This window comes from Stegodyphus dumicola, chromosome 5 (genome assembly GCF_044657685.1).
Source record: "Stegodyphus dumicola isolate Sdum_Otavi_A_Nest chromosome 5, ASM4465768v1".
Classification (NCBI taxonomy): domain Eukaryota; kingdom Metazoa; phylum Arthropoda; class Arachnida; order Araneae; family Eresidae; genus Stegodyphus; species Stegodyphus dumicola.
Window position 1 is genome coordinate 148,451,689 of NC_140772.1, and position 12,632 is coordinate 148,464,320.

General features: G+C 34.6%; 1 protein-coding gene across 3 annotated transcripts in view; it reads right to left on the bottom strand.

The window, feature by feature from the left end:
* LOC118194616 (pre-rRNA 2'-O-ribose RNA methyltransferase FTSJ3) overlaps positions 1-12,632 on the bottom strand; it is a 108,225-nt gene that overhangs the window by 31,663 nt on the left and 63,930 nt on the right. For all 3 annotated transcript variants that reach the window (XM_085817192.1, XM_085817191.1, XM_085817190.1), the window contains exon 9: positions 2,699-2,933. In XM_085817192.1, the coding sequence (XP_085673318.1) occupies positions 2,699-2,933 (235 nt within the window). The remainder of the gene's footprint in view (positions 1-2,698; positions 2,934-12,632) is intronic.

The window sequence follows — 12,632 nt, forward strand, 5'->3', positions numbered from 1 at the left end:
CATGCTCTGCCAGTTCATCGATGCTTATCCTCCATTCTTGTCTAATCAGCTCATCAACCTGTGCAATTGTGTCGGGGGTGATTGCAAGGTGGCTTTGGCCCGGTCTTGGATCGTCTTTGCAACTTTCACGTCCTTCTCTGAACCGTTTGCTCCAACGCTTCACAGTGGCCAATGCAATGCAATGTTCACCGTACACAGCAGTCATACGGCGACTAATTTCATGTTGGGAAACACCTTCAGCTGTCAAAAACCTGACCACACCACGCCGTTCCTCTTTTGGAGCGTCCATTATGTCACGCTACCGTCTTCAACCCAGTGTAAGAGCGCCTTAAAGAACTTTAACCTCACACTTTCGCTCCACTTTCGTAAATGAAGGCTGTCTCTGTGCTACGGGCATGCGCCGCAGATGATGGACCGAACCATTCTTGCTGAGGAGGGGTTGGCTCACTTTCATTTGACTCGCCCTTATACATACTAATCAACAGAAAAACTACCATTTATTAAACCTAGGTCGGCAAAACACCGATTCTTCAGTGTCAGAATATATTTGTTGTACATATCAAAGCTTTCTGTAGTTCATTCATTTAACGCCTTTATCGTTTAGGTATGTAATTTTTCAATAAAATGGTTTTAACTAATATACTCCTATGGTCTGCACCAGTGAGACACTATTTTCAGAGTTCTTTGTTCAAACTGGGCTTCAGAAAAGCAGAATTTTCTTATTTTAAGGTTAACAAAAACATATTTTAAGGTTAACAAAAACAATCTTCTAAAGATACTGTAAATCAGGGAGCGTTCCTTCTCAATCAGAGAGAGTTCTTCTTTTCATTTGAAATAGGGCAGTCAACTCAAAAATATTAAAATAGCTTTACTAATTAAATAACTGTGCAGCACACACAATTCTGACCTCTTGCTAAAATATATTAGTGGGTCTTTCAGCACATACCAACTTCTAACATTCAACCCTAATCTAAGGGTATCTATCATAAATGCTTTGAAATTTTTTTACGGAAAGATATTCATTAAATGATAAATAGAATTGAATTTTGTGAGAAGGCAAGCTCTTTGAAGGAGACAAATAAGTCGGTATCTCTGCTAAAGGCCATGGAAATTATAATCAATGCAGGGGGTATTCTCTTAAATATTTACTGTTAAAAACTGTTTTCAAAAATGACCCTTTTATGTAGAAGAAGCCTCGGAGGAACTACAAACTATAGACATAAGTAAGGGAAGTTATGAAGATTCATTTTTAGAATATGCATCAATTTACAACAATACTGAGACAACATGTATAAAAACTGACAATGAAAGCATTAAAATAACTGCAGAAACTCACAGCAAAAGTGATATAGAAAAAAGTGAAGACGTGACATCATCAATCGAATCTAGAAAAGCACTACGAATTCTTTAACTGAAAGTTGCTGATCGAAAAAGCTATCAGGATTTTATGAAATTGTGAACCATCAAAAAAACTGTTTTTGAATAATATTGTTACAAAATGTCTAGGCGCAGTAAGATGGCTTCCCCGCAAAGCAGTTTTAGGATTGCCATAAAATGGCACGGGAAAGCAGGGTTGCCACATTTGGCGACAAAATTGGCGATGTACCATGGACGGATGGAGAACCTTCTGGAACGAATTCTTACTGGTTTAGCCCAGAATGTTCTTGAACACAAGCCGAAAGCAATATAAACCCTGCTGGTCCGCAGTCAGTCAGTATCGAGAGTGTGTGCCTCGCCTAGAGTGTACATGACTGCATTGTCCAGAGGATGGTTAGTATCATGTTGGTGTCTCGTCTAGCGAGTCAATCCCTGTGGAGTCGATTGAGTTGACAGCTGAGCAGCGAGTGCCGAGTGGGTTGTCGAGTGCACCGAAGGAGTCTCTTAGTGTATCGCAGTTAGTGTATCATCGAGAGACCATGTTGAGCTTCGGGAACGACTGAAGCGAAGAGTCGGGAGCTGTGCTCGTGTGTCGTCGAGTGCATTGCGAGTTGTAGCGTGGAGAGTCTCGAGAGTATGTGGAGTTCCAAGAATGACCAAGCAGAGTCGCGAGCTGTACTCCGGAAAGCAGAGTCGGGTGCTTTTTGCAGGAAGCTGTCTCCACCGTTATTGCCTAACAGTGTGAAGGCTATGTAGCTGATCATGTCAGCGTGTTTATAGTAGTTCATCGACGACTATAAAAACGTGTTTTTGGAGCTGTCCTGACAATACTGGGCAATAAAGTGTGTTTTGATACTTCATCAAGTAGTATTCTAATTATTCATTCCAAATCCTCACAAACCCTGTACGAACTGGTGTCAGAAAAGAAAAGAGCAACAATATGACAACAACACAGGCAGCATAGTTGTTCATCAGAGATAAAACTCACGAATATAATTATAAAAATATTTTTATAAAAAATTTTAAAACTGCATAAATAGTTTAATTTTAGTATTAATTTTTAATTATTTTTCTGGAAGAATTAATAAATTAATTTGCTTGCTCGAAAAGTTTAAAACTGGTATCACGATTTGTAATAGACAAATAAACTATTAAACTCAGCCGCTTAATAAACTCAAATGGTTTTGGGATGAAAATTATTTTAAAAAGTGCCAAGTACTGTAAATTAAATGAAGAAAATACAAAAGCTGAAAATGTTAAGATCAAGAGTTTCACTGCAGATTTTAGCTCTACAGTAATTCTTTTCACAGGAATAACTTACCACTTTGTTTTTAATTTGAGAAAGCCTGAACAGTTCTCTGTCTTCTTGGATAATAGGCTCATCATCTTTTATTATCATTTTCAAATTTAATCTCTCATTCAATTTCCTACGTTCTTTTAAAATTTTCTTTTTCTTTTTCTTTGCTTCTTGAAGCATTGACAATTCTAGTTCCTCTGCTTCTTTTATGGCATTATCTATCTCTTGCTCTTCTTGTAGATTATCTTTTGCATCATCACTAATGCATTAAAAAGTTTTACTTTTAAACATGTCATTAAATGATCATACTAATATATACCATATAAAAATGCATTAAACATTAATAAATAGTAATGATAATAACTATATTAATTAATATCTGGGAGAACTGAAATAAATTTCAGGTATTTTACAAGAATTTGTCAAATATACAAAAATAATTTTAAACTTTTCAATGTTAACATTACTAAGTATGCACGCATGTAAAATGATTGAAGCAGAATTTTTGGTAAACACGAAATAGCTTTGTTAACTTGATTTATGATCATATTTTTTCCATTCAAAAATGAAGTGATGGATATTCATTTTTAAAAAATATGATGCTAACTGCAACAACTACACAACCAATTTGCCCCCCCCCAAAAAAAAATTTTTTTAAACTTTTTTGAATAGAAGTTTTATTTAAAGTCTGGCTTCAAAAACATTTAATTTCAGTTTAAATGTCCTCAACTGTTAAATTTAATAATTTAGAACAACTTCTAAGACAACATTTTATAATTTTTTATCTCTTACAATCAACATTTTGTTCCTAACCATATGGCTACATAAATAATAATTACATACATACATATATATACAGTGGACATTCGTTAATTTGAACTAATCCAAAGGGCCCCGAAAACTAGTATTGGAATTAATGCTAAAAATATCTCATTATTTCGAACTTAATTTCTATCACTTAATTCGAACTAAAAATTTGACCAAAAAAAATTCTTTTTCCTCATTTAAGGGAGAACCAACACGCCGTATTTATTATTTTGTGTGTCAAAATCATCTTCTGCGTAAAGAGGCACATGCATGCATTTCCAGTAAACATTATAAGGTATTTCTCCCGCCTTCTTAGCATGGCCTTTGTGGTGTAATGGTCAGCACATTCGGCGTGTATTTGAGAGGTCCAAAGTTCAAGTCCCGGCAAAGGCAATGCTCATTTTTCATGTTTCCTACATCAAAATAACCTAATATCTCTACAGTGGCGCTTGAACTAAAAAAAAGGTGATGGATGATGATTCTCCACCACCAAGATTTGCGATTGGGTCCCCTATTCCCTAGTTGTCCTTTAACTAAGGCAGCACGTGACATAGCAAAGATGTGACAAACTGGCCTGAGAGACTGCAAACTGGTCGTGGTAACTTTTACGACGTCTTTACAATGTACAGAAGATGAAGAATATTTGCCGTTGCATCTTGGCAATTTGTCAAAGCCGCTGAAACGTCATGATATGACCGCTTTTAGACGTGGTCGTTTTAGCATCTTTTACATAGTTCATCAGCGTTACTTTTAGAATGTAAAGAGACTAAATCTGCCCTTTCAAGATTCTGAAGTCTGCATAAGATTTATTTTGCAATGTAATTACTTTATTTCGTCTAAATATATTAATCTAAGGTAGATTCATCTAATGAAATATGAATTTAATAAAAACTTGAATTATTAAATTTAATTAGTACTAAAAATACATGCTAAATAATTGTTTAAAATTTTGTTAAAACAATTAATACTTAAAATATTTTTGATAAATATTATAGCAAAATATTTAAAAATAAAACTTAAAATTTTGTTAAAATAATTAATACTTAAAATATTTTTTATAAATATTATAGCAAAATATTTAAAAATAAAACTTAAAATTTTGTTAAAATAATTAATACTTAAAATATTTTTTATAAATATTATAGCAAAATATTTAAAAATGAAACTAATCTATAAAGTAAGTTATTAAGTTATGCATTTTATATATTTTAAAAAATCATATTAATCGGTTATCGCATTCTTAATGGCAGGTTAGTGGTCAGACTTTCCACATATGATCGAAAAAATAGTGTTAAAAAAACATTAGCATTACTATGAAAAATCGCAATCTATAATTATGTAATATTTAATTGTGTAATATTAAAACACTAAATATTTTTTATTGATTGCAAATTGCATCTTATTACTTGTCGTTTGGTATCTATGCTTCCAAACACTGTGTAATTTGCACTTTTTTAAATATTGCCGTTATGTATGTCTATCAGATTATTTCAATTAATGAATGTTGGAAATTAAGTTTTATTCTTTATTAAGTTTAAGAATATTCTATTTTCTTCGCTTACATTTTTTGTGCTTGTGATAACAAAGAAATCATAATAAGCAGAGACAAAAAGTTTCGTCGTGTGCTATTTAATGAAGAGCTTATTTTAACATACTTAGCTTAATACTTACATAAATAATTTAAATAATATACTATATTATTTAAATCCTTTCTGTACAGTATCAAAAGGAAAGTTATTGATTATAAAAAGTGCATGAAATGATCATTGTAATCTACCACTATTCTAAAATTAAGAAACTAAAAATATGTAAATACATTTACATATGATCAAAAGAAATAGTATTAAGAAACATTACTAGTAAATACATCAGCATTACTAGTAAATACTGCAATTCATAATTATTGCACTTTTAATTGCTTACTATTTACAAAATACAAATAATTTTTTATTAATTTGAAATTTTAGTTCTATTACCTTCCTTCTGCTATTTATACTTTCAAACACAGCTAGTTCATGTTTTTTCTTAAATAGTGCTGTCATGTATGTTGTTTGTTAGGTTATCATTTCATTTTAGACATGAATATGGGAAGAATTTTTTGGTTATTAGATTTAGGTATATTTTTGTATGAAATATTTTTTATCACATTCATTAACTACTTTATACAGTTTTTCATTTGGATGTCTTGGAGATATCGAAGTTAATGGTTATAGTTTTTACTATGAAATGAAATAAATTTATACTTGAGTTCAGGTAAAATACTGATTATGTTACCTTACACTTCCTAATTTATCATAACAGGCAATTTTCATTGTCTCCGAGATTTAACAGAAATAAATGCTATAATGCCGTTATAATCAGAAATGGTCTTTCCCCCCCCCCACATATATAGTTTTACTTTTATTAGTCCAAAGAGGCTTTGTCCCTGAAGGACTATTGTTTTCGTTTTGCGATTTTGCGTCGGACTCATAAACGTCGGTTCACTTTTCAAACTGTAGCCACAAAATGTTAGAGTCCTGCATTATATTTGAAGAAATTAAATAATGAAAAATCTGCATAAACGATTGTCTATTTCTCGCATTGTGATAAAACAATGGTACATAGAGCTATCGAATTTTGAATGACGAAATCCTACTGCGAATATGGGCATCTGAAATCCCAAATTTGGAATTTGTTTTATTATAGATTTTATATTTTGTAAAACTTTAACGAATTTTTGATTTACAAACTCCTTTAAAAGCGAGAAATGGCAACGTTATATAGAAAAAAAATACTTTTATCTCCAGCTCGCGAGACTGTGTATATCGGAAATTCTAAAGATATGCTTAATTTAACATTATTTTGCGATATTGCTCTTGAACTGAATTTTATGGTTTAAGTGCAAAGAACATGATATTTAATAAATAAAGATAACACTCAAAACGTTAAAAAAACGCCCCCTTTGGATGTAATTTAAAATCTGAAACATTTCAGATTTTTTTTTTTTTATGTCTGATTTAGTTTTATTTACTTAAAACCTACTATTATTGTTATATATTGATAATAACCACTTTCATAATTACTCTCACTTACATACTAAATGATTAAGGAAAAACAATGATGAAATCTTAAATAATCGTAACTTAGAATTTAAGTTATTTAAAAAAATATAGTTTAAATAATGTTAAATATAGTGCAAATACACTGCTGACCACCCAAATTGCAACACTACGAAAGACAAGAGATATCACAACAAAATTTATTTAGTAGATAACATGTTGACCAAGTATCAAATGATTAAATTTATAGACATCTGTGAAGTGTGGTTCCTTCCAGAATCAATAGCCAGAGTAGCCGCCACTGTTGGAGATCACAGCTGCCATGCGCCTCGGCATTGATTCAAAGAGATTTTGGATGTGTTCTTGAGGTACAGCAGATCAAGCAGCTTCCACACGTTGCCAATGTTGATCTGTTGTGGCTGGCAGCTTGGGATGTAATCTGGGTCAATCGTTCAGCAACCATGGACCGCATGTTTTCTATCGGCAAAAGATCCGGTGAGCGAGCCGGCCAGGGAAGCAATTCAATCTGGCGATTAACGAAGAACCCTTGAACAATGCGTGCCACGTGTGGTCGCGCATTATCCTGTTGAAATATGGCTGTGGGCAAGCCCTGAAGGTAAGGAAAGACAACTGGCTCCAACACATCAGAGATGTAGCACTGGCTGTTTAAAGTACCGGCAATGCATACTAGAGGAGTGCGAGACTGATATCCAATACCGCCCCATACCATAATACCGGTGCAGGACCAGTGTGGCGGTGCATAACGCAGCTGTTCAGCATCCTCTCTCCATGGTGTCTCCAGACTCGAATCCGACCATCATGGTGTTGCAGACAGAAGCGTGACTTGTCAGTAAAGACATTTTCATTCCATTCTGCCATCTACATCCTTCTTTCATCGCAACATTGGCGGCGGAGACGTCTGTGGTTCAGCGTCAAGGGTAGACGAAGCAATGGACGTCTTGCGGACATACCACTCTACTGTAAACGGCGTCGAATGGTATGCGCAGACACTGAAGTCTGGTATTTAAAACATATAACGGAGAAAAACTTATACCTTTAGGATTTACTACAGTTAAGGTAGAATATAAAGGTCAAAATAAAAACTTAAATCTTTACATTGTTAAAGAAAACCTTGATACAATATTTGGTAGAGAACGGCTTTCAGAAATAAATTTAGATTAGTCCTCAATAAAGTCAAATTTCGTCTCTCAAAAGAGGAGTTTAAATAAATTATTGGAACAATATAAAGAGATTTTTGGCAAAATTAGGAGAGATAAAAAAATTTATGAGGTTCAACTTGAATTGAAACCAAATGTTTCACCAAAACTTTGTGGAGCTACGCAAGTACCAAGTGTGTTAAAGGACCGGATAGATGAAGAAATTGATCACTAGGTAAAAGGGGGTATAATTGAAAAGGTTGAAACGTTGGAATGGGCAACATCGGTAGTACCAGTAATTAAGCCGGACAGCTCTATACGACTGTGTGCCAACTACTCGGTGGCAGTAAACCCAAATATAGTTACGCATCAACATAAATGTTCATCATTGGGAGTACCCGAGCGCTCCAAAGGAATGTATTCATATTGATTATGCAGAACCTATTTTTGAGCATATGTTTTTGAAAATCGTCGATGCTCACTCAAAATGGCTAGAAACCTATCCAATGAAATCAAGCTCGACTTTCAAAACAATAGAATGTTTACGGGACTTTTTTTGCATGATTTGGATTACCAATATTGTTAGTAAGTGATAACCTTCACATGAGTTTAAGATACAGTGGATGGACAAAAATATGGAAACACCTTGTGAAATGCATGTTTGAAAAGAAAGATTGATTTTAATGAAATATGTAGGTGGCGCTGACGTTTTTGACTCTGATGACACCTATACAACTTCGTAAATGTGCTAAACAGTTCAGTTGTTGTCGGAGTACTGTTATGTGAGGTTGTCATTGCATTATGTCAGAGTTAACAGACTTCGAACGTGGGCAAATTGTTGGAGCACGTATGGTAGGTGCTTCCGTAAGCAAGGTAGCCGAGGTGTTTAGTGTTTCAAGAGGTACTGTATCGAAGATTTATTCCGCATATTTGAAAAGCGGAAAAACATCATCTGCTAAATCACAGCACGGACGAAAGCGTGTCCTGAGTGATCGTGACAGACAATCATTAAGGGCAGTTGTGACGAAAAATAAGAAAACCACAGCTGCAAAAGTTACTGTTGAAATGAATGTTGTGTTACCGAACCCTGTGAGTACCAAAACAATTAGAAGGGAGCTTCATAAACAGGGAATTGCTGGCTGTGCTGCAATTGAGAAGCCACTCATCAGTGATGCTAATGTCCGTAACAGGAAAAGGTGGTGTTTAAGTCATAAAGCCTGGACTATAGAGCAGTGGAAGCGAGTAATATGGTCTGACGAGTCTTCTTTCACATTGTTTCCCACTTCTGGCCGAGTTTACGTCTGGAGAACGCCATCTCAAGCCTATAATACAGACTGTTTGTTGCCAAGAGTGAAACATGGCGGGGTTTCTGTTATGGTTTGGGCAGCCATATCGTGGTTCTCTGCTAGCCCCATGATAACTGTGTCAGGGCACATGACTGCCAAGACTTATGCGAACATTTTGGCCGATCAAGTTCATTCCATGGTACAAACTTTGTTCCCCGATGGTGAGGGTGTCTTCCAAGACGACAAAGCCCCTGTTCACACTGCTCACATTGTCCAGGACTGGTTTTCTGAGCACGAGGATGAGTTGTCCCATCTCCCCTGGCCACCACAGTCACCAGACCTGAATATTATCGAACCTTTTTGGTCTACATTGGAACGGAAAGTGCGTTCTCGTTATCCACCGCCAACATTGTTATCTGAACTTGCCACCGTTTTGCAGGAAGAATGGTATAATATTCCCTTGGCAAACATACAGGAACTGTATTTATCCTTTCCGAGAAGACTGCAAGCTGTTTTGGATGCCAGCGGGTTTCCTACACCATATTAAGCAGAGAAACATGTTTTTTTTAAAGGTGTTTCCATATTTTTGTCCAACCCCTGTATTTCTATGAAGTAACGGAATTAAACACAAAACTACAGCATCATTCAAACCATCTAGTAATGGGCAGGCTAAACGGTAAAGGATGAGCAGCTTCATTACACCATAAATGTAAATGGTCAGCTATGGCGACGACATATCGATCAGATGCATGATGGAGGAACCGTAACAGATGAGGTGTTTATACGTCCAGCTCTCGTGATTTCCAAAGAAGAGTGGAGTTCCAGAACCATGCAAAGATAATAGCCACCAGACATATGAGTATGTGTCGTCATCTCAATCTTCATAAAAGTTTCTTAAACACCATATACAAAAAATTTTTTGCACACATTCCCATTATTAATATCTAAAAGAAACATCTGTGACAACTCATATTTGGCCTCAAGGAGCATTTGATTGTATTTTTTCCTCAAATCACAATATTTTCACTTATACAAATTGCATATATTATTGCTAGAAATTCTCTGGAACCTTCTTTCTGCATTCTTTTTTCTCTTGAACTTTCTTTCTCTGAACTCTCTTTCTCATAATAGAATTTTCTAATGACCACCATGGTACTCTATGCATGCCAAATAGAACTATCATATCGAAGAATGTGACAATATTGATACAGCTTTTCCTGAATTAAAAAAATTTAAATGTTATAATGTTACTTTTTCTGATTATGTAAGGGTGACCTGGAAGTCTGTGAAAAACTGAGCTACGATGTCATAATAAAAACTGCCTGGGAATATGAAAAAGAAGAACTTATCGGATTCAGAGAATGCACAGACTGTTAAGCGTCCTAATGATCGAGCCATAATGGACTCATAAGAACTCTGAAAGCATTTATTCAGATTGTACCTTCCTCTGAAAATGAAATGTTTACTTAAAATCAAGAAGATGGCTGTAAAATGTAAACATAATAAACAAAAACCAAAATATCCATTTTACAGTTTTCCTCAAAAGTGTAATTAATATTTTAAATTAAAGTTTACTTTTTACTGCATATCTTCTGCTTCATTTTATGATTAAAGTAAGTCTTTATTGCTTTATAATATATTTAGTTTCAGATAGCATTGTATAATATATTTTCTAGGTTATATAACTAGGAGATTTTTTTTTTTTTTTTTTTCAGTGATACACTTTTAAAGTTATATTTTCTCTTAATATGCTTTAAAATCTCTTAATTTCTCTTAATATGCTTTCTCTTAATATTCAAACTCTTTTCTGAGAACCTTTGAGTTCAAACTAACGAGCATTCACTGTATACAGACACATATTTTTTTATTATTATTATTAATTTCATTTATCTCCTAGGAAATGAAATGTAAATACTAATGCAATGCGAGGTTTTTTGAAAGTCAAATCTTAGTACAGTCAAAAGTCTTTAATCCGGACTCGTCGGGACTTCGGCGATTCCAGATTATCGGTTTTTCCGGATTATAGATCATCAGTTTAAATCTGGTAAGATGGCATGCAGAAATTATAAAATTAAAAATATAATGCAACCAGAAAACTATTTGAAGTGATATTTATAACGACGAGGAATTTGATTCAAATCATATCAAAGATGGAGTACATCGAGATGAAACGCTACATTTAGTAAGGAATTATAAGCCGAATAAAATAAAAACATCTGCTCTGAAGATAAGGATATTGCTGACAGATCAACTTCCAGTTCATAGCATGCCACGTCGTTCCCCCCGTCGTTGTCTCTCATATTTTTGAATAAAACTTCTATGACAAATGTGAAAAAAATACAAATTAATTTAATATTCGAACTTAAATCTAAAATTTTCAAAATATATGAATGAAATTCTCCAACATATCCAACATTTTACAGTAATTCTTAAGCATTTAGTAAGATTTAACTTTTAAATATTTTTTTAACTTTTTCTTAAAATCTCCCATTAAATTAGTATTTACATTTTGTTTTCAACAAAATAATCAAAATTCATATCAATAATTTAAAATTTATATTTATAATCTTAACAATGATGGCACAGGATTTGACTCCGTGTCCATTTTTACCTCTTTATCTTCTATACACCAAAGAGCTATTACATTACAACCACCCTTCATCTAGAACAATGGGCTTGCCCAGGAACAAAACCACTGCACATGCGCAGCTGATGTTGGAGTATATAAAACGGGTATGCATTGTCTTTCTAAACACAGAGCGATTAGTAACATAATGGGAAAAGCAGCTGATTTATCAGGCTTCAATGATAGTCAAATCGTTATGGTTCGACGACTGGGAACATCAGTATCATAAACGATGTGTTTGGTAGGTTATTCACATGCAGTTGTTGTGAGCACATATCAAAAGTGTGGAAATGGACAGTAGAAAAATGGAAGAAAGTTGCATGGTCCGATGAATAGGGTTTTCTGGTTCATCACATCAATGGGCATGTGCTAATATGCCGATTTCCAAACAAAACTCTGGCTCCCAGATGCACAGTTGGATGAAGACAAGCCAGTGGTGGGGTATTATGGTGTGAATAATGTTTTCATGGAGCACATTAGGACCCATAATCCCCATAGAACAATCCCTGAGATCTGTGCGCTACGTGAACATTGTTGCAGACCAGGTTCACCCATTCATGACATTATTTCCGGAGGGGGATGATGTTTACCAACAGGATAATGTACTATGTCATAAGGGTCAAATCATCAGGGAGTGGTTCAGGAAACATGCCACTGACTTTCATGTCTTAGCCTCCAAATTCACCTGATTTTAACCCAATAGAGTATTTGTGGTCCCACCTGGAAAACCAAATTCATGCTGCCACACTAGCCCCTCGCAGTGTGTGGGAATTGCAGGACTTGTTGGTGAGCGCTTGGTACCAGATACCTTAGACTACTTATCAGCACCTTATCAATGCCATGCCGGGTGCTGGCAGTTTTGAGGGCTAAAGGTGTCCTACATGTTATTAAACAGGTGGTCACAATGTAATGCCCTTCGGTGTATATGCTTTAATAATATAATTTGCACAAACTGTACCATAATAGAAAAAACTAAATGTAATCAAAACAATATATAGAATAAGTCTAAATAGAATAAATTTTCAGCTAGTGAACATATGAATG